Here is a 22,899-nt window from a genome sequence, read left to right as displayed (position 1 = left end):
GGAGCACTCCACCCATTCGGAAAGGACAAACTACCTTTTAAATTATTTTTGCTTTCAGATATATTCTTTTTCCCGCTAACAGGAAAAGGTAGGTACTAACACTTGGATGTTTGTTCATCATTTAAACAGAAAGCTACAGTATTTAGCATGAAGTGATACTGGATATGCTCCATATTAATCAAAACTTTACATGAGTATGCGAACATCGAAGACCCATTTGAAAAAACCCAAACATCAAAAATCAAACATCATCCAATCAGAAATGTCCGAAAGTACCTACCTTTTCTGGTTTTTATTGTTTTGTTTTGATTTCCAAAGTTTTATTTGTTTTGCTCTTTTTATTTGCGATGTTTTTTTGCTTTTTTTGCGTTAAGTGATTTGTTTGGTGTGACTTGCACTTCAGGGCCACCATATAGATGGATTCCTTTGCGGCAAATGATAGAAAGGGAGAAAGAGCAACCATTTGTGGAAAAGTCAACAGTAACAAAAAGAAAGAAAACATCTTTTAATCTGGTACATAAAAACCACATGATATAAGAAAAAAAAACAATACCTTTGCTGCCCTGCAAATAATAGCATCATCCAACCAAAATAAATTAGGCTACAGTCAAAGGCAGAAAGGATCTGACATCCTAACAAGCCACAGTTGCCACAAACTCCTTTCTGGTTCTGCCCGCTCACTTAGAAGAAGAAGAAAAAGGGTGAAGACAGCTCCCTTAGTCTCACACACCAGCCAGACCTCCTGCCCTCGGGTGTCATCCGTTGCTTTAACCTATCATTATTCCCTCGCGGGTAGTTTTAACCCATCACCAACTGTAGCCACCAAGCGCTTCGGCGAGTCTCGCCTGAAATTCCCTGCAGAAGCCATCAGAACCAATTAGGTGGGATGAAAGCGTGATGTGGCAGGGCTGCCTGCTCACTGCAGAGAAGAGAGATGATTAAGACTCAGGTGAGAAGGCAAACAAGCAAGCAGACCAATTTAATTTAAGGCTGCAAGTCGCTGATATCACTTTCAGATAGAGAGGAGGACTGGGACTGACTATTAGAGTGAGCCTCCAACCTTTCTCTTTGCTCCTGTGAAAGCTCCCATATATTTCCATGAAAAAGACAAGGTGCAATAACCGGAAAAGGCCTTAGATCAATAGCAGGTTTCGTGAAAGGAAGTGGCAATGTATTATTAGTCAGTCCTGGAAAGCATTCATTTATGCAATAAAAATATACAGAAGAAGTGTTGCCGTGCTTTTAATGTTTCTGGGACGACATCTTGCAGTGCACAAAACCCTGCATGGATATACATCAACGCTTTTACAACTGTTGCAGCAGAGGAAAGATGCAGCAGTGAAAATCCACAAAACAGTGCAGGAACATCCTTGCAAAGCAATGCAAGGGGGAAAAAAAACAGTGTAGAAGGATACTGTAGTTACCTGCACCAGAGGGATTTCAGACCAAGACGAGGCTTGCTCTGATATGTGTTAACATGAGAAAAGTAGGAAGAAACCAGCGGGGCTTTCTTGGCAGATTTAACCTGGACAGGAAGGAAACAGAACACTGACAGCAGGAGTTTTCACATTTATAAAGACTGTGCTTTAAGGCACATTTTAATGATAATATCAAGGAGGCTGTTTTTAATGAAGTGATGCCAAGGTTTCATCTGATGCAGATCTTTTTCTTTCCTCATCCCAGATTCTCCTGCTGCAGAAACATGAAATGATATACACTTACAAGCAGGCCTTGTTTTCCATATATTTTCCAAAGCTAACGTTTTGACTTATACCAGGAGGATCACAGGTGAGATTTATCCCACTGATGATGGTTCTGTTTCAATGAGATCCCCAGCCACTGGCAGTGAGTCAAAGTAGTTATTAATGTTATTAGTTACACCTGTGCTTTCCCAGGTCTGACATGTGAGTACCAGTCCACAGAGTCCTTCCCAGCTTGTACTTTTACTCAGAGGCGTGCTGCTACTCCAGTTATTGAGCATGTTTCCTTTTTCAAGTGACACAAAGGCTGCGTGTCACAATGAATAGTCTGGAGCTATTATATAGTCATGCATGTTTTTTCTTGGAAATACTATTTTTTAAATTTGTTTATTGCTATAGTATTTTTTGGAGTGGGGGGGGGGACTAATAAGGACATTTAAAAAACTGCAATAAACTGATCTAACACGTGATGCACGTTCAAAAATCTGCTAAAAGCATATTCTTGAATGCCCTGTTAGCACATGGTGGCATGTCCGCCACCCACATTTGGAAGAGGCTTGGTGCGAAATGTTGAAGGGGTGCAAATCTTGCCAAAATTTCTGTGATCTTTTTTTGCCCACAGTTTTATTTCAATATTAGAAAAGATTTGGTGTCATCTAATTCCATCCGAAAGCAAACAAGAACTATTCATTTCTCCTCCATGATCAATTTTCAAATCGCCAACCGGCTTCCGTGCCATGGAAACCATCTATACGTCGCTACCAAATCTAGTCACTGATTGGTCAAATTTCAACTGGTTGAACTTTCAACACACGTCCATTAAACGTGTGTTGAAAGTTTTGCAAATTGAGTCTGAAAACGGTCCCAAAAATTTGCGTAGCTACGTTCTAAAGAGATATTTTTAACATGGAAGCCCAAAAATGATTGTAATGTAATGCAATACCAGTACAGATTGGTAGCAATAAAAATATACATATGCACCTGTGAGAAAATGTCAATTTTTTTTGCCAAGGAAGATTTCTACTAGGCAGCAGTGGATGCAGTTTGTTATTTTTTTATAGAAATGCAAATGGAAGTTTCGGTTGTCTGTGCTTCATTAACAACAGCTATGCCTACAGTACATTTGTATAACTGTGTAGAGATATGCTTAGTGTGAATTGAAAGTATGTAGTGGTCTTTGCTTTCAATTATTTGACTGTAAACCAGCGAGATAAACAGTAAATAAAATCAATAAACATCATGAAACAGCCCCATAGCAAACAACTGTTGTTATGATTTTTTTTTTAATATGATGCACAAGTTCTGCAGTGATCAGCTTTTTATTTGTAAAAATGTTATCAGAACCCCTGAAGTCTGTCTCATGTATTTAAAAAATCCCCTTTCAATCCTGCAGTGTACCGTAACACCAGGTCATGCTTTTAAAGAGGAAGCCAATTAGAGACGGTCCCCCACACGGTTCCCTGAGAAGTGAACTTATCAAAGGATACCCTGTGCTAATGAAAGCAGGGCATCACTTGAAACATGGGAGATGTGAGAAAATCTTAAAGGATGCACTATTAAACTCAAACTTCTGTTCTAACTGAGCCTGGGCTGCCACAGCTGTCTAGTTGAAAAACCAAACCATCCAGAAATTTTAGAGAGCTCAGAAGAAGAAAAATGTGACACTTTTAGAACCCCTGATTTAAATTAACCACAGCCCTCTCTGAGGATTTCTGAGACCAGTGCAGTGATCAACTCTGCATGCCTAAAATGAGTACACAGTCACTGGTTTGTTGAATAAACTGCACACTAAAAACTACATTTTTTTTAAATGTAAGAAAAAAATCAGAACAATTTTTTTGCAAAAGATTTGCTTTTTCAGAAATCAAGAGGCTTTATTTTAACACGTTTTCACCAGGTTTCCTGTTTTTTTTTACTTTTTATTCCAAACAGTTTTTTAGTTCTACAGCAAAAAACATCCTTTAGGTTTTTTAAGGATAATAAATTAGCAACAACTATAGTGGCTATAGACTTATTCATAATCTCATGTGATTCATTTTAAAAATCCGCCTTAGTCTGCACCGCACTGTGTTTGGCTTTGCACGTACATGAAGTTCAAGTAAATGCTCCATAGAATGAACTAAAAGTGATTGGATCCCTAAATTTTAAACTTACTGGGAAATGTTGCTCTTGGTATTTTTGACCAAAGCTAATTAGAGAACTACAGTAGATTTTGTCTTCTCTCTGCCTCACTGCAGGGATATTCTGAGACTATTTCATCTCACCAAAAGATCCACTGGAGATGTTGGACTATTTCTGATTAGGCAGATTCTCGCTCATCTTTTGTTCTTTTGTCTAACTTTGCAAAAGCAGAGGAGTTTCAGAGTCCTCCCTTCTCTTCATAACAACACTTTTAAAAAGTCCATTTTTTTTTTTTTACTTTTTCACATTATTTTAAAATGATCCAAGTGATGAAAACAATCATTTTGATAAAAGGAGAAAAAAAGGCTCAGCAAAACTGATTGAATTACCGGTAGTTTCACTGAACAAGACAGGTCCACATACAAACATCACTACAAATATTTATTTTACTTTTTTATTCAGGTAAACGACCAGTCAATCATTTTCCTAAAAGTTCAAGGAATTCCAACAGGGTCAGTTATGTTAGACCGGTGGTTTAAATCCAGGTGGGATTTCAGGAAAGAAGAAGAAATGAGGTTCTCCTGGTTTTTTAAAGCTATTTTTTTTAAGAAACTTCCATCTTTAGAAGCCCTTTCAGGGTCACAGGGTCAGTGGAGCTAACCCACCCAGGGTACACCTTCAACAGGTGGTGGTTTGTTGCACACAGTCACTAATTAACCAATGAAACATGTTTTTTTTTTGACAGTGAGAATACCAGGAGAAAACCCACATATGCAAAGGAGGAGGATGTGCAAACTCCACAAAGAAAGATCCTAGCTGGGATTTGAACCAGAGCCTTCTGACTGTGAGGGAATCAATAACAGACTGGGAGGAGACCATCAGAGGACTGAGACTGAAAGTAGGAAAGCATCTGGATGCAAATGCAGAACTGGCTTTGGAAAGCAATATGAAAAGACTGACAATAAATCATCTTACGGATTAGAAGGTATGGCGGTTTTAAAGCACATTTCATACAAAGAGGCGACTCAAAGTACTTCACAGAGATATGAAGACCAGGCCGTTCTATTTCTGTTTCACTTAGGTTCTTTGTATTATACACATGGTTTGAGGGAGAAGCATTATGAAACCATTTGTGTGCAGATTTAACTTTATTCCAAATGAATTGGTAGCAAAAAATGAAAACTGAAACTGACAGCACTGGACTCTGTAAAAAAAAAACACGACTTGACGAATTATTTCATGGACACCTGACCAGCGAAGAAAAGCTCGTGCAGAAACCTTCCAGCCAAGCCAGTAACGAGCCCCCCTGTGTGGTGGGTATGTCGAAACCTTGTTTGTCCACGCGGCGTTGCAGACCACCTGCTGAACCTTCAGATCTCAGGGACCCCTCATTAAAACGTGGGTGCATCAGCTCTGTTCTTTGAGCTTTTCACCTCTTATCCCACCACTGTGTTAACGCCAAACGCAAACTGAGCTCAGGCTTTTTTTCAAACGTACTCTTATTTGTTGCTACTTCATTTACTCTGAATCATTTACATCTACTATTAGGGAACAATGGCACATCCATATCATTTTTACAGGGGTGGCCAGATTAGTCCCAGGCCTACCAAACCCCGCTCCTTTCGGTAACTGAGTTGTTGGTCCTGGTTGATTTGACCTCAAGTTGGAATGATGTCCCATGATATAACACTCATGGATAATAAAAGTGTATTCTACAAAGTTTACAGGCCATAATAAACACTTTAATGTTACAATGCACGTGATATGATTTAACAAAAAATAAATCTATAAATAAACTATTTTTTATTTAATCAAGCCACTAACAAGCTGCACGTTTTTTAGCCTTTTACACCATAACTTCAGCTCCATTCTTGATATTTTTTCAATACCGCAACTCTTCAACTATTTACGCAGTTAACATATTTCCAGAGGATTCTGAAGCAGTAAAAAGCAGCCTTGCAATGAAAGGAAAGTGCTTAACCAATCCATGTAAATCAGCTGATTCTGTCATGGAAGAAAGCGCCTTTGCGCCATTAAATTGGTTTAACTACCTTTTCCTGATGTCAGAATCAGCTGATCGTGCAACCAGTCAGCATGTGTTATATGTGGAGTCACCAGGGGCATCTTAGGTCAGTGTTTTTCAACCTTTTCTGAGCCACGGCACACTTTAACCTTAAAAAAAGTCCCACGGCACACCAGCATCCAAAAAAAAAAAAAAAAGAGAAACTCATAGTCTGTATTGATCTACAGTCCCTCCACAATGTGTGCTCGGTGTTTCAAGACGTTTAACAACAGATCTCCTTGTGCGCTGTCAATCTCATGACCCAATGCATCATGGGAGATGTAGTGCATAAAACGGCTGGAGATCGGTTTTCGGAGCTTCATTGTTTTGTTCACTTGTTCCACGGTCTGATACTGGATTCTGTGCAAAGCTACACCGCTAAAGACGAGCTTTAGCTGGTATTTTTGTTAAAACTGAGCGACTTTACGAGCTAAATCGGGACAAGGAAGTGAAGACTTTAACCACTTCTGATTGGTCAGACTGATGACATGTGATTAAGCTCCCCAAGAATGATTGGTGGAGACAGTTAAAAGGGACGGGACTTTTCCAAAATACAGCCGAAGGTGCAGCTGAATCGCGGTACTGTACCGTCATTCTTATCAAAATGTCTTTAATAAAATAAAGTAAACGCAAAGAAAATGTATTTTACATCTTTTATATTCCTAACTACTCAGTGTTTTATCAGGGCCTGTTTGGATGAACACTGGATGACTGTTTGGATGAACACTCCTGGAGATGGGAAATGTTTTTAGATCAGTTAATGAGGACAATTTCCCACGGCACACTTGACCATCTCCCACGGCACACTAGTGTGCCGCGGCACACTGGTTGAAAAACACTGTCTTAGGTGGTAAAGGGTCATCCTTTTGGCCCTCTACTCCCCCTATGGGTGAGGTTTGGAACTGCTAGCGTATGTGTGATTTTCAGAAACGATTAACGATTAAAGGCCAACTCCAATGGAAATGGGGTTTTTAACTATTTTTTGTAGCATTTTTCTCAAATAAAAAGAAAATTGAGGTCAACATTGCATGTTTCGAGTATTTCTCTATTCAAATGGTGGTGGATCAGGAGCAGACAAATAAATGCGGATTGGAAAAGCTTGTAGTTGCTAAGTACAAACTACAATCGACAGTCCACAAGCCTCCTGCTCCGCTCCATTCCGAAACACAAGTAGACAAAAGACAAAAAACTGTGCAGGCTTACTCTGCGCCAACAGTCCTGCCTGCAACGTAATTAAAGGCAAATTTCTGATGAACTACTGTAGAAACTATTCCCTAGTAAACAACACGGGTATTTCTTATTATATTTTGGCCAAAAATGGCAAAATCACAATTAAAAGACCATTGTGAATACTTTTACAACAGATCAAAAGATGTGGGATTTTAAATATGATTGAGCTCTTCAAAATAATGAAAAAATGAGTGGAGGGGGGGCCAACAGGGTTGACATGACTCCCACATTGGGGTCTATTGTCTAATACACTGTATTGTGGGTCTTACAAGACAACCAGACAAAAAGCGGGGTGGAAATGAATGCCAACAAATGTTTCTGCATGCAGTTTTTAGCTGATATGTAGAACGTCAAAACTTTACCATGAGACAGATTCACATAGATATACAGCCAGGTGTGTATATATTCAGAGTGAAAGCAGTGGGAAGTAAATGGGATACAGCCTTAGTTCGAGCTTGCGCCCATTTGCATTTTAGAAAAATGAAGTGGAATAGTGAGTAGGAGTAGAGGCAGAGCAGTCAGGCGCTCTGCAGGTAATTCTCAAAGTGTGAAATATGCACCACCAGCGATGAAGAACAGAGGATCTTGAGGTAGCAGCCGAACTTCCACTCACTGGCTGGTGCAGAGATCAAAGGGAAGTCTAATGCCTGACCGGGCTAAACAAAAATGAAATCCACTTTGAGCTCCGCCACACAGTCCCTTTACAAATTTACTTAGCATGACTCTCCCCTTTGACTTGCTCAGTTGTGCCACTCCAGCAACCTTTATGCACGGAGACCTGCAGCCAAATAAACATGTCAGTGTGCTCATCTCTCTTCTGGCTTATATTGCATGATGACATTGAGAGGTCAAGCCGCTGAGTAGCAGGTGCCCTGCCGTCGTGCCCGAAGAAAAAGCCCGTCTGTTTGCGAAAGAAAGGAAGGCCTTGGAGATTGTGCCATTCAAGTGAATCATTCGGGCCATCAGTGTAATGAGAGCAGATCAGTCGTGGGCAACAAAAAAAAAAAAAAGAGGGATGGCTGAGGAAGTAGAGAATCAGGAAGGGAGGAGTGCAGGGAGGCAGGGAAAAGTAGAGAAAATGAAAAAAGGCACTGGATGAAGGGGGATAAAGGGGAAAAAATGCTGATAGGAGCACAGTCTGTAAACGGACTTAAGGCTACGGGAAATTAAAGCGATGCAAGAAGAGAGATGTGGGCTAAGCAAATAAATATTTTTGAGGGTTTTTTTTCCCCTGATGCTTAGAAAAACATCAGTCTGAAAAACACACAAAAGAAGACAACTGTGAAGAACTACTACACAACAGGGAGAAGAAAGGAATACAAGATCATGGGGAATATTAAGTGACAGGCAGCTGGCAAAAGACAAAAAAAAAAGCATCTGTTTTCATCTTTATTTTACTAAGAGGGAACAATATTGATCAGCGAGGACGTCTCTAATCCTAAAATGTTGTTTATAGTGGCTTTCTGATTTTTAATTAAACTGCCATTTGTGCGTTTTACTCCATTAACCTCTTGTTACACTATCAATCCTGTCATATCCACAGCAATGACAACCTGGGCTATTGCTCGCAATCACAGAGGCTGAACTTCCAAGAGGTCATTACTCATTTCTGGCACTCGTCTCAGCTCCGGAAAAGAAAATCATAAATTATTTCTCTCACATAATTCCGCTGCCAAAGCGGTGTGCCAGTCACATGGAAACCACTCCGGGCCCCCTGCACGTCAGTTCCGCCACGTCCGGCCTGGTGAACATTTATCAGTGGGCACTTTTCCCTTTGGACGGCTACCCTCCGTCATTACCCTCACGTCTAGAGCTGAATTACAATTGCATTCAGTGGAGAGCCAGGAAGCTGAAAGAGCTGAGCCAGGGTAACGAGCTTTGGGGGTGGTAATTAATTCCTTCATTCCCCTCGTTGGTTTTTCCAGGAGGGAGGGATGTGGCAGTGATCAGGGCAAGATCAGGCCGGAGGGTTGCTCGGAAGAGGCTGAGGCCAAGTCAAAATATAGAGGCAGGTAAAGGAAGGAAGGTGGAAAGAGAAACAGGGGTACTTCCGACCTGCCAGAGTCGTGCCTCTCGAGAAGGGTCTTCTGACTGGCAATTCTGTCTGAAAGCCTGTACTTTTGAGTGACACTTCAAACCAGAAAAAGACACTGAAGTGTTGTTGTCTTCTGTAAGACTCTGGAAGCAGGGAACTCCACGGGGAGGCTGTATTGTCAACAATTTCTTGAAATAGGAGCCTCTTCAACAAGTAATGATCCTAAAAAAGCGAGGTATGCCCTAGGTGTTGGCGACTTTACAAGGTCGGCCAATTGAAAACCACAAGATCCCATAATGGCGTGTCACCTAAACAAATGTTAACTCCTTACATTGCTAGAACAGAACTGCCACAAAAATGGCAAGGCGCCAAGATATAAAACCATTTGATGGTGTGAAGTAACACAACTTGCATTACGCTTAGTGTTGCCTTGAGGGACTCAGCTACCATACTTGAAAGGATTCACTGCAATATGGTTAAAGAAAAAAAGAAAAAAAAACAGAAGCCGCATGGAGGGGAAGTAGAGTGACCGTGGCAGCCACCATCGCTCTTTCTGCCATGTCTTTCGCTGTAGTCTCCCTGACCCTGTCTCTGTTTGCCTTGGAGGCAAGGCCTGGGACTGTTGACGATAAAACAAACAGACAGGCTCCATTTATACAGTCAGGTGTCATGACAAGGGATAAACAGCAGACCGCTTCAGGCCTCTGGAGGCTCCACCAGCAGCACAGGGTCTAACCCTCTGCCTTCCCACCATCGGCCCCATGATCATCATCATTAAGAGCAACGATAGAGGTGCTGGCAGAGGCTCTTAAATGCCTGCTGGGAAACGGACAAGTGTCGTCTCAGATTGGACGAAACTCAAAGACTGCGCTGTTTACTTTGCCGGGCTCGCATTCAGTCATGTCACTGAATTAATCGAGTCAAAAAAAACAAAAAGCAATTGCCAAAAAACATCGCCGGAGAAGGAGGAGGCAGTGGGGAAGGGGTGGCAAAGGGACGGAGTCTAGAGTTGAGCGAGGCGGCCGTGGCAGGCACGAGGCAGGAATGACAAGAGAGCGGCTGTCATCACGAAGGATGAAAAACAGCACCTCTCAAACGAGGCGAGGCGGCGGCTGCCTCTTGCGCCAGCGAGGACGGGGGGATGAGTAGAGAGCACAAACACAATTATCTGCGGGCCAGCTTTGTTGTTTGTCAGAATTGGCACACATTTAAGGACTTTGGAGGATAAGGGGGGGCGCTGATTATATGACACGCGGAAAGCCTTTAGGGTGGGCAAGAGGCAGCCGGCCGGGAGTCATTATCCAAACCAAATAGACTTCTCATTTGTTTTTCGGTGGGGGTAGAGCATCAACGTGGATAAAAAGAAAAAAAAAAAGGGATGAGAGATACTCAATCACCACTCCTGAACTCCGGCATCGGCTGCTTTTCCCTCCTGAAGATCCAATTACCAAACCCTGGCATCAAATAACATCTTGTGTACAAGGGGTCTTTGAATCCATGAGAGGTTGTCACGGCTTCATTATGACCATGTTCAGATATGAGCTGGTGTCTGCAAAAAGCAAAACCACTATATGACCACCTGACAGATGGCATCATGTGGGCACAGAGGGGTTATTTTCTAACAGTGTGAAAACCATAGTCTTGGCAACTTTCAATATTTCGCCAGCTGGTCGTTTTCATGGCATTCAGTCAAATTTGGACTAAAAAAAGAAGAAGAGCGCTATTTTCTTGGTTTTTATCTCGCCTCAGCAGCATGTCCGCATTTTGCCCTGAGTGTAAAGCTCTGAGAGGTTGTTTTTTTTTTTGGTTTGTTTTTTTGCTGAAAGCTTCTACAGATAATAGCAGCCAATCTGAGACTACGTGTTGACAACTTGCGGCCTCTGTGGCAGCTACGACCCATCTGCTGGTTGAGGGCCAAGGTCTCACAAGCAGAGAGAGACTTAGGTGACTGTGAGGTGGGGGGAAAAAAAAGGATAAGGATGAACACATGACCCGACAAGCTGCGAGGGCAAACACACAGATGACAGGTTTACAAGCAACAAGCTGGGAAAGGATCGATCCCTCAAAAAATAAATAAATAAAGAGTTGCTCGGTTTGAGTAATGTAACCCTTGTGCCATCGTAGGCACTTTACCATTGGGAGTTGGGTCATCTAGACCCACTAGACAGTGCTCTGAACAATTTTTCTTCAATGATTTGTGATCTTCACTGGTGTCCATGCATTACATGAAATCTTTCCACCCTTTTTCCACCTTTGTCATGGTAGGGAGAACACGTCAATGTAAGGGTGGGGTCATAAGATAGCACAAGGGTTAATCAGTTTCACCAGTTGTTCTCAGTGGGACTAAAGAGCCTTAGCCCTAATGTCTGCATGAATTGTCATCCTTTAAACAAGTAGAATCACGCTGCAAAATGAATACGTCTGATGAAAAGCAAGAAAAAAGGGGGGTTAAAAACACAAATTTGCTCTGAGAATGCTTCCCCCGTGCCCCACGTGATGGATCTCAGTATTTTAGCTATTTTAGAAGAAATATGCTGCTTGCTTGTTTTTTATGCTGCAGAACTGGGGGAATTACTTTTCTGCGTTCAATCTCCTGCGCGCTTCTGTCTGAATGCTTTTTTAGGTAAGCAATCGAGGGGAAAAAAATAGATGCTTCTGGCTATTGTTTCTTTTTTAAATTGAGGAAAGCTTTTTCAGTGAGTTTTAAAAAAAAAATACCATACATTTGATATGTAATGAGGCTGCTGAATCTAGTTTGTGACCGCTCTGAGGAGAAAAAAAGAATTCTATTCAGTTTGAATTTTTTCAACTCCACAAGCCTGCAAAATAAAAATAAAAAACTCATTTTCTCCTCAGGAGCTTTAATGGTTTTATACACTTCTGCACCAGTTTAGCAAATCTCCATGGGCTAAGTCATTCCATCAGTATCTCCTTCTATTGATGTTGCAGTTCCCATCACTTCATTTACCAAGAGCAGCGTCCCAGACGAGCCCCGCTCATTTCCATTTATCGAAATCCCATTTCTATTCCATCTGCCAACTAGTCACCTGTGAAACTAGTTTTTAACCATGGTTTGAAAGCACACCCGCTTCAGTCATCTACTTCATTCCCTTTATTAGTGTTTATTCTAAACCATAAAACCACTGGAGGGACTCGCACACCCGGCGCAGGTCGTTACCTTGTAAAACACCATGGCAGGGTGGCACACCACGCTGCACTCGGGAGGAGCCGAGTGTGTCAGAGAGGAATTAAAGGAGGAATTTTCCTTTCCAATTAAAAGATGCATTTGTGCAACGTGAGCGGAGGGAAGAAGCGCTATCAATGAGGGGAAGAAAACACAACGTTACAACTCAGGAGGCACAATTACTGGGGCTGGTGGTATGCAATTAAGTAGTGCCATTTAGGCAGAGCTACTTCTTGCTAATGCATGTAGAACATATAGAAACGAAACACACTTTGGATGTGCCTCCAAAATCTAACAGCTGGGTGAACAGATGAGTGAAATGTAAACACAAACTGTGGGTGACAACTACTCCATTGAAGGGAAGGTGCTGATGCTGTGTGCTCAAGTTTAGGGATACAGTGGATGTCGTATGTGTTTTGCAGATTTTCTAGATTGGGAGGCAATTATTTTTGCGTGATAGACATGCCTCATGTTGTGTTTTTGACATAATTGTCTCAATGTACAGTGTACCTTAATGATTGGGGCAAAATCAAAAGATTTGTGGCAGTCAATGTGCCATAAATGTCAACATTGTCGGGCTATAAAAAGCTGATTTTGCCAGTAAGTCAGTCCAAGTTTATCATTCATGAACATCACTTAATTGACGAGCACCGCCACCTGCCCGTGAGTGTCCTGTAGGTTGGTGGGGGGTGGATTTCAGACTTTGTGTCTCAAAGTGTCATCAGCCGATTTGCATCAAGACAGACAGTTTTTGACAGACCGCAACCATGACCAGTACATAAGGACCTGTGCACTCAGAACTCCCTTTGCAGATGCCATTTACCAGAGATGAGGGGTGATAGGGTTTCCAACCGACTCTACCGCTTTGACTTGAATGCTAAGACGAACGTTGCAGGTGACTCTACTGCAGTGGGTGCAAGACCATGCAACCTGGACAGTGCAGCAATGGCCTATTATGTTTATTGATGAGTGTCAGGCTACCTTGCGCAGAATTGACGGTCATCAATTGATGGAGAAGGTCAATACAAGGTCAACAGGGTTTCAGGTGGAGGAGGTGCAACAGTCTGGACTGCCATCAGCAGTCAGCACAAAGCCTATTTTGTTATTGTAGATGACCTGATCACTGCACGGTCTTACCTCAGGGACGTCATATCACCCCTTATCATCCAAATTTCTGTTCGTAGTCGATGATTCTCCACCACATCGTGCCACAATTGTCTCAGCTGAAACTTAGGAAGTGGTTTGACCAGCAATGACCCCTGACCTGAACACCATGGAGCACATCTGGGACCAGCTGTAGCAAAGACTGGAGGATCAGACCCCACCCCTAAGTGACCTGGCAGAACTGAGGAAGAGTGGAACGCATTGCTTCAGAACATCATCATGAGGCTAATGGGGAGCAGGAGATGTCTGTCAAGTTGTCATTGCAGCAGATGGTGGAAACGCCTGCTATTAACATTTTATTTGGGACTATATTTATTAATGTATAATTTTGAGGTAATCAATATCTAATGAAAATGGTGTTTCCCCTCTTTTGTTTTTAGTATCATAAAGGGGAAAGCATTTCATTAAAATTAAGACAAAATAGGAAAAGCGCTCATGTCAATAACATCCCTAACTTATTGTGTGTAGTGTCATTTCAAATTGCATTTTAAAACTCAAACAATGAATAATTCCCATCTTTGAAGAAAAAAAAAAAAGACACCTTGGAAAAGAAGGTCACAGGCTTTATTGAGGAAAAGATTTAAATTTTCAAATACAGTCTCAATGAAATGTATGTAGGTCAAGCACTACTCCCACATTGTATTAGAGCATGTTTGACTCATCTGCCCCCTCCCATCCTGCAGAGCATGAAACCACACTTAGTAAAGTGGGTGGAGCTCAAATCTAAAACAGCTTATAGGAACAAGTAACCAAAGTGATGCAACTGGAAGTAGAGTCCTTTTTTATTCCGTCAACCTTCCTTACATGTTAAACATCGGCTATCAGACAACACCGCCCTCTGCTTCTTTATCCCTCCACCCCCATGTCAACTACGCCTGATCCTTGTACTTCTGGTGCAGCATGAGGACGTCTTCCTGGGAGATCCTGGTCCAACCGCCGCTGTGGACGTGGTACAGGTTGACCTGCCCTCCGCTGTAAGCGTCTCGGAACGTCGCCTGGTAGATTGCGCGGCGGCCCAGTTCGCAGGCTTCATCCACGGTCAGATCTTGCCGGAGGCCGCTGTCCATCACACCGTAGGCGTACATGGAGCCCGAGCCAACCGCAAAGAGGTCGCCACACACCCGGTTCCCCTCCGAGTCCACATAATACAGCCCTGAGGGGAGACGACAAACGGGGAGGTCAGAAAGGTGGGAAGGGAGGAGAGGAGGGTGCAAAAGAAAAGCTGCACTTTTTTTTTTCCTTTCTTAAACTTATTCAGGTATGAGGGGGTAAAAAAAGCCGAGACGGTGCGCTACTTTCCCACAAACAAAATCCACATAATCTTTCACACGAACAGCATCTCCTCCGGAGGAAAAACAAGAACAGCTGCAACCTCTCCAAATAAAGTAAGGCTGGCAGATATAAACAGCTGCATCCTCTTCAAGTAAAACCAAGCCAGCCGCGGAACCTGCTGACGATGCGCCGCCCACCACACTGTCCGCCCAGAGGCCCTTCTCTGGATCTTATTGATCCCTGTAAACAGGCCAAAAATTAACTATCGACCCACAACCTGAGCTGTCCAAATAACTGTGGCTCACACCTCACCAGGAAGGACAGAAAAAAACCCGCAAGAGTGTGCTCACATCCTGAAGAAATCGCAACAGTCTTCTACGTGCCGTCACCGCCTTTACGCTCTCGCACGCGTGAAGCCGTGAGCTCACCCCGTGTCAAGCACGTCATACAATGACCAACGCAGACCTACAAACCGCTCTGATGGTTACGTGAGGGACAGTTCGCTCCACGGCGCAACATTTCGTTCAGCGCCGTGACACACTCGCTGGGTCCGAGTCCAGAGTGACGGGGAGGCAGCAGCCGGCGAGCTCGCCCACCAGCAGCCTGCGGATGCTCAAACGACAGCCTGTGAAAAAGCATGTTTTTCTGAGAAGCTTTCACAAAGCAAAACCTGTGAAAATGATCCTCGCACAGGAATACAGGAGCCCCAGCATGCAGAACGGCCAAATATCCTAACGTTCACTCAATTTCCACACCAAAAATGTAATGCTTTCACATTCTCACTTTAACTAGTGACAATCTATTAAGGATAGAGAGACACTTTCTTTCCTAAAACAACAAAAAAAAGCATTTTCCGTTGGCATCAGCTGGCAAATTGCAGCCTCCCAAGCCTGTCGTTAGCATGCCACGATAATCATCCACTGCCTGCCAATGCAAGGGGGGGTAATTTGCCATTCCAAGACCTGCCTGTCCCTCTTCGAAACTAAGGGACTCGTTAAAAACACAACAGAGGGAGTTGTAAAGGCAGCCGCTCGTGTTGAACTGCACGGATGATGGAGGTGGTTGAGGACTATTTGAGAGGTCCAAGTATAGAAGCAGAGCAAAAAAACACACCCACTCTTTTCAGACACACCTGGGGCTTTTGTAGATCCTAATGCGTCATTTGACCCCCCCCGTCCATGGCATTCATGCGTTTTCAGCAAACAGGAAAAAATAAAAAGGAGGAAAATTTACAAGCGCTGTCCTGACGGCGGAGCGGCGTGTGGTGAAGGCCAACGGCGGCTCCTTCCACTTCATCAATCAGCTGACAGGTGCTTAAGGAGCCCATTTTTAAACAGCAGCCTGTGCAGCTGGCTGGAATAACAGCATTTAGACAAAAGGTGAGAGGCACGCTGCTATGCACGGCTGGCTGGCATCAAATGGGTCAGTGTCTGTCATCTGTCCTCCCCGCTAGAATTCACAACTGGCTCGAGAGGAGGTGGGGGACGGAGCGGCGGTTGGAGAAAACCGGGGTGAAAAAGTAATTACATCTACCTCTAGGGATTAGCTATAAAATCAGCTGCCACATGGGTCTGCGTCGTGTCATATGTTACTCTGCTTTTCTCCTAATGAGGGTGAGTTGTGTTTAATTACAGACGACCTCATTACAAACTCCTTTCGTCATTGCGGCACATTTGTCATTGCCTGTGTAACCACACATCTGAACCGGAAGCATCTCTCCTGCCATCAACCACTGAACATCAACAGTGTCATACCAGAACCTTATTAAATTACATTGGTTCCTTTTATCCAATGGATTCTGCGTGCAACTTAAGACACTTCATCCAGGGAATAAGTGCTCTTGATGTGATTGTAGCGAGCTAATGAGGTTCCGACTAATCGTGATTGAGTTTATTTACATGATATTTATCTCTCCGTTCAATCACTGGCATATTGAGAGCCATGGAAAAGCTTACACACCTATCGAACTCATGCAGAGATCGTTACTTCACCGATTGATTGCCTCGGATTCAACGCGTCTTGTGCGTTCGATGGCCCGGCAGCAAGCCGCCGCCGTTCTCGCGGACTTCGCTGCCTTTCCAGACAAAGCTGGCATCGATCTCAGAGGACAAACAGGAATTATGCATGTGACCCAATTGTCCTGGGCTGAGACCCAACGTCTATCATCCAGCCACACTTTGGCTGGCCCACAGTTCCAGCTGCATCGATTTCCCATTACGGTGTCATTGTGGCTTCCTTTTCAAGCACACCTCTCATGATGTATGGCCCAAACGCTGCTGCTGTGTGTAACGCAGGTTAAAGCCTCTGCAGAGCAAAAACGGAGCAGGGGTCCCATCTGGTGGTTACTTTGTAGAACTGCAGCTTTTTCTTCTTCTTCTCCATGCTTCAAAGAACATCTCATCTTATTGTGTTGCACAAAAAATACATAAACAGCACATGAATAATAATCCACAGTGCAGATTTTCTACCCATACCACAACATCTGAACCACACAATTTTACAAATTTGTCGTCAACACAAAGCTGCTGTGTAACAAGGGATTAACAGTCTAATATGACAGTCTACACATAATAGGGATTATATTTCATGGGGTGATTCCCGTCAGAATCACTTTGTGTTTGATTTAGTAAAGCACTAAATCTTAAACTAAAATGATAACTGACCTGTGCTTTTTTTTATATTTACTTTTTGAAAGCTAGAAACATCAACTTCTAAATAATTGTAATAATTCAAAAGAGATAAATTGGACTTTTCTAATAATAGCTTTAGAATGCTGCAAATGCATTTACCTGGGCCTCTTTTGTCCCAGCCGCACACCATGGTTCCCATGCTGAGCCCCATGCCCTTGTACTGGTACACCATGTTGGCAAGCAGCTTAGAGGCAGCCGCCACCGAGATGCGCTCCTTGTTGCGAAGCTCGTAGATGCGACACTGGCGGGCCAGCAGGCGCTCCCAGAAGCTGCAGTCAGCTGCTCCTCCGGCCATGGTGCCCAACAGGTACGGATTGATCTCGATCACCTTCTTCACTGTCTGCGAGGCGATGTAGGAGCCCGCCGTCGCCCGGGAGTCAACGGCAACAATGACTCCATGCTCGAACTAAGAGTGGGGAAGGACCACGTTAGAGAAACCGATTACGGAGAAGAGGAAAACAATTCAACAGAACTGATAAACAGATCAGGGGGAAAACAATTTGCACTGCAGCTCAAAGGAGCTTTTTTTCAACCTTAATCTCCACAGATTTCTGCACAAAAACAACAGGAAATGAAGGAAAGTAAATACAAATTCCAGTGTATTTACAAATGAAGTAAAAAAAAAATTAAACACATATAGAAAGCACATGAGCCTGAGAGCATCTGTGTTGACTGATACGACCAAGGCTCATGTCTGCAGCCTGTCTGAGGAGAACTTCTCTAACCCACACGTCTATGCCATTCATTACTGCTCCACTACACCAAAGGGAATACATTCTGACTTTTCTCCTGCTGCTCTTTATTGGTGTGCTGCTAACACCGGAGCCCCAGCTATGACTGTGGTGCTGTTGCCATTTTTCTTCATACTCCCCAGGTGTGAATTGCACCTACATTACAGATCAATCGATAACGAAATTACAGCAGAAATGGAACAGCATGCATGTCTGCAGACTCCCTGCAGCTTCTCTGCATGCACGGGTTCAGAGAGCAGGAACTCAGCTACGAAGCTCAGCTCCAACAGAGAAAAACTGCTGGATAAATGGAAGTATTTTTCCCTTTAGCACCAAAAAAATGACAATACTATTATTGTAATACAGAAAAAAAAGCTTAAACCAATGCAAAACATGTTTATCTTTGGAATTTCTTATCCACAATTTGCAGGAAAAAACAACAAAAAAAAACCCTCTGTGTCGACACAGTATTGTGGGAATAATATATAATTTTTTTCTTTTAAATGGGACCAGGTCCGTCTGGGAGGATGTGAATGAACCACACGTGTGCACATTTTCCATCCCTGAGCCTTAACAGTACCACAAAACACATCTTTAATGCTCTAAAAATACTTGTTCAGATGCTTTGTTGTGTTTTTGTGCACTTCTTCAGCTCAGTTTTTTTTTATTTTTTGGCTGAGCAAACATTTAGTTTGGCTGATGCAATAACTGACTGCAGCAGTGCATCACCCTCACTTTCAAACTGTTCCAACCTTGTGAAGTCACAGCTATTTTAGACCTGAAGAAAAAAGAACAATTAAATATGCCAATTTATGCTTTTGTTTTGCTGAAAGAAATGTCCTCTGAAGTGCTTTGTTTCCATGCAACCAAACTGATGGGCATTAAGTTATTGTCGAGAGTTATGGGTAACAATCACTGAAGGCAAGAGTCATGTCCTACGATGCTCACAGTTGCTACAGACATGAAGTTGAAGACATATAGTACTGATAGTACTGATCAATACTGAGATGACGATATCACTTGTGACATATGAACAAAGAGCAAAACAACCCAAAAAAAACATCAATTCCATTTCAATGCAACAGTTTGATTTAAATGAGAGTCAACGTAACTTAAACTACGCTCCAATTGATCCGTGTCCACATAGGAGGCAAACATTTAACATAAGGAATCAATCTGATTGGTCAAATGCATAAAGGGATTTATTTGATTCATCAAATACTTCAAGCTGCCATAAGATTGTTTTAACACATTTAAGGTAACCATTATCGCAATTTTTGCAGACTTTTTGGATATGCATATTGCACCGCTTCATATCGCCAAAAATAGCGTTTTATTGTACAGGCCTAAAGCAACGTATGCATTATGATGTGCAACATAGAAACGTAGCTTCAGTCAGCCATCACAGTGGACAGCACACATGACAGAAAAAGATCAAGCCAGTCCAGTGAGTGGAAACACTGCATTTTACAAAGACATTTGACCATACAGTAATGTTTCTAGCAACGTTCCCTTTGTACTTTTTTAATGTGGAAAAACAACAGTGGGCTGAACTTTATGAAACTAAAATGTGAATGAATTTATCATTAATTCTTGTTTACTTGTTTGTATGCATATTTAATAAACACTTTAGTAACAGTTTCAGGTCAGTGAATCCGATCGTTCGAAATGAATCAATACGACTATGAATCAGATTGGTGAACACAAATTATAATATGAATCAACATTAGTTGAGACAAATCGTTACAATCCTACCTGTTATGTTACCTGGAATCCAGACCATCATAGGGCAGAACATTTGAATAAAGTCGAGAAACTAAAGTCAAGACATGATTATTGAAATGGGCTACATAAGTGTAGATGCAAAAACTATATATATATATATATATATATATATATATATATATATATATATATAGTTTAATGCATGTTACAGAGCCAGTTTAGCTCGTGCTGGTTTGCGGCGCCTTCCGTCCGTGAAACCCGGGTTCGACTCCAGGCTGCTCCCTGTTCCCTTCTCTACCTCTGCCGGTTCCAAGCCCGGTTAGAGAGGGTTGCGTCAGGAAGGGCATCCGGCGTAAAACATTGCCAAATTTACCATGCGACTTGTTCGCTGTGGCGACCCCTGATGGGAGAAGCCGAAAGTGGAAGGAAAGTTTAATGCATGTTACAGATCCATACACCACTGATTCTGAATGTTAGCATCCATGACTAGCTTGAAATCAAGAAAGCTCTTGTGTTTCACACTTTGGATCTTTTACTGTGCAACTTTCATCTCAAATAGTAACACAATGTCAAATTAGCTTTACGTTCTTTCACAACGATACATTACTTAACATGCGTGATTTTAAAACCACACCAAACCACAAGGTAACCACTTTTTTAAAATCACTAATTTACAGACATATTTGTTGCTCCTGGCAGAATTGTTTTCTATTAAAAAAACAAGACAAATTGTACGTTTCTAAAATACCAAGAACGCTAATTTAATTCCTTATGTTTATGGGAAAAATTACGCGTTGACCCAAACAGATTTTCACAAAAAATTATGATATTTCTTAATTTTCTACATTTAATTTTTAGCCACTATATTTGTTTCAGCTCCTATATAATTTAGGACCAAAAAACGACTAAAAACATGGCATTTAAAAATAAAACACCATTTTGACCTACTCTTCCAAAAAAGGTGGGTAAACAAGTTTGAAAAACCCAATAATCCTTAAACTGTTAGTAAAGTTTTATAAGCAGAGACTGTTTTCGGAAAGGCATGACGACCAATTGAAATCACATAGTTGTTCTCCAAAATTTCAATTTGTATCCATTTATTGTGTATATATGAAAAATATACATATAAAAGCAACAACCACACAAAAACAACTTTTAATTCTGAAATAAATACTCATGTATCTGTAAAATAAGTCATGATAAAGCAGTTTGTAGCCGCACTAGCATGCTAACTTTCAAGCGCGGATTTGGAAAACGTTTTGAAATTATTTTAATTTAGGCTTAAGCGTTTTAAAAATGTTCAGTGTTGATAATAAATTTCCTCCTTTAGGGTCTACATCCAAAAATGCTCATGAAAATAGACCAGTTAACTTACTTTAAAAGCTAACGTGGTGGTTCCATGGAGAAACTCTATTTTCCTCTCAACGCCATCATCGTCTCCGGCCAGCATCGGATTTTTAACGGAAAAACTGACACTGTCCCCCGGTGCAGCATCGCAGTCCGCTCCGCTCTGTCCCGGTCCACAGTTAAAACCAAACGGCTGACGAAAATCCAATGAAAAATCCGCACATTCACTGCTCAATACACTAGCTAGAGCCATCTTGGAGACAATCAGATGAACAAGCAGCTTCCGCTGTGTGGAACATTTTAATAAACATGGGAGCTGTTCCTACACAGCGCCCCCTGTGGCCGTGGAGGATAACTTGCAGTTAAAACAAACGACTAAACAGCATCCCAATCAAACTTTATGATGTCAAAATTGACAAATTTATACAAAGAAAAAATGTGGTTTCATTGCATTATTTTGGCAGCTTTTTTAGTTTTTACATCCATTTTCTTGCCTCTCTTTTCCATGTCTCTGTAATATTCTTCCTTCAGGTCTTCCCTTTGTCTCTGTCTCCACCCCTCGGCTGTGACATGGAAAAGGTCCACATTGTTTCCCGAGTAAGCATCCCTGTGAGTGGCCCTGAATACCGCTTCTCTTGCCAACAAGATTGCTTCTTCTTTATTCAAACTCCAACTCAGACTCCTATCCAAGACTCCGTAGGCATAAGGTGAACCTGATCCCACAGAGAAGATGTCTCCCTGCAGTCTGGCTCCATCGCTGCACACGTAAATAAGCTTTGGGCCACTAAAGCACAGCAGATTTGTTTTTGAAGGAACGTCTTTACAAACAGATGGCGAGCAATCGTCAGTCACACCTAAGGTTTCTTCCAAGTTCTTGGTACTTTCCGCCTTATCCCAGCCACACAGGGTGAGAGCCACACATACATCAGTGCCTTTAAAAGGGTGCAGCATTAATGAAAGGAGTTTGGCAGTCCCACGTATTGAGAGGCGACGCTTGTGCCGCAGTTGATAGAGTCTGATTTCTCTAGTGAGGATGCGCTCCCACAGCATGCAGTCTGCACCGCTGCCCGAGGAGGTGACCACCAAATGGGAGTGAATAGGGGTTATCTTGTGAACAGCTGGACAAGCCACAAGTCCCCCAGCACTGGCACGTGTGTCTGCAGCTGCAATCACCCCACCTTGGAAGATAAAACCCAGAGTTGTCGTTCCATGCGAAAGAGGAAAAGGCCTGCGCACCGACACTGAATGGCTCGCTCGGCTGGAAGGCCTCTTGAACAAAGATGGTACATGAAACTCCAGTGGAACATCAGAGGCTTTTTTAGATGTCATCTCCCCTCTCCATTTAAAGTTTAAAGATTCAGTAAAAACAGAGACACTTGTATCTTCCGAAGCATAAAAAGGAAAAGTCTTATGCGTGGGCTTGTCTTTAAAATTGCAAATATCTTCCAAAGCCATAAATATTGAGTAAGATGCTCAATTCTGACCTTAAAATTATTAGTCTTCCTTTCAATTATAAAGTAAGATCGATTATTTCTCTACACAGATTGAAAAGCTTGCATGGAATTTAAAAAAATATGCTAAATCGACCTAAACACAGCCGGGGCAGGGCAGGGATCACAACCTTGTGCCTGTTGATCT

The 22,899-nt window shown here is 42.3% G+C and overlaps 2 protein-coding genes and 1 long non-coding RNA gene across 3 annotated transcripts; all 3 read right to left on the bottom strand.

Annotated features, from left to right (window-relative positions):
• Nucleotides 1-490: 490 nt before the first annotated feature.
• LOC144986867 (uncharacterized) lies at nt 491-1,828 on the bottom strand. The gene is made up of 2 exons (XR_013650732.1): nt 1,425-1,828; nt 491-919 (listed from the first exon to the last, which is right to left on the bottom strand). It is a non-coding gene; the product is annotated as an uncharacterized LOC144986867 (long non-coding RNA).
• A 12,210-nt stretch (nt 1,829-14,038) lies between these two features.
• On the bottom strand, nt 14,039-21,602 carry psmb5 (proteasome 20S subunit beta 5). Its single transcript, XM_023965085.1, has 3 exons — nt 21,290-21,602; nt 17,558-17,864; nt 14,039-14,649 (listed from the first exon to the last, which is right to left on the bottom strand). The coding sequence occupies exons 1-3, from the start codon at nt 21,512-21,514 to the stop codon at nt 14,366-14,368; spliced, it is 816 nt and encodes a 271-aa protein (XP_023820853.1). The 5' UTR covers nt 21,515-21,602; the 3' UTR covers nt 14,039-14,365.
• On the bottom strand, nt 21,579-22,848 carry psmb11a (proteasome 20S subunit beta 11a). Its single transcript, XM_004079114.5, has one exon. The coding sequence runs from the start codon at nt 22,714-22,716 to the stop codon at nt 21,706-21,708; it is 1,011 nt and encodes a 336-aa protein (XP_004079162.2). The 5' UTR covers nt 22,717-22,848; the 3' UTR covers nt 21,579-21,705.
• Nucleotides 22,849-22,899: the final 51 nt, after the last annotated feature.

Source organism: Oryzias latipes, chromosome 17 (genome assembly GCF_053564925.1).
Source record: "Oryzias latipes strain Hd-rR chromosome 17, Olatipes_Hd-rR_3.1".
NCBI lineage: Eukaryota > Metazoa > Chordata > Actinopteri > Beloniformes > Adrianichthyidae > Oryzias > Oryzias latipes.
This window is presented reverse-complemented; position numbering and strand designations above follow the sequence as displayed.

Coding starts and splice junctions, on each gene's coding strand:
- psmb5 (XM_023965085.1), bottom strand. CDS start 21,514: ATGGCTCTAGCTAGTGTATTGAGCAGTGAATGTGCGGATTTTTCATTG. Junction 17,865..21,289: donor CCACCACGTTAGCTTTTAAA/GTAAGTTAACTG, acceptor CCCCACTCTTAG/TTCGAGCATGGAGTCATTGT. Junction 14,650..17,557: donor CTGGGACAAAAGAGGCCCAG/GTAAATGCATTT, acceptor GTCTCCCCTCAG/GGCTGTATTATGTGGACTCG.
- psmb11a (XM_004079114.5), bottom strand. CDS start 22,716: ATGGCTTTGGAAGATATTTGCAATTTTAAAGACAAGCCCACGCATAAG.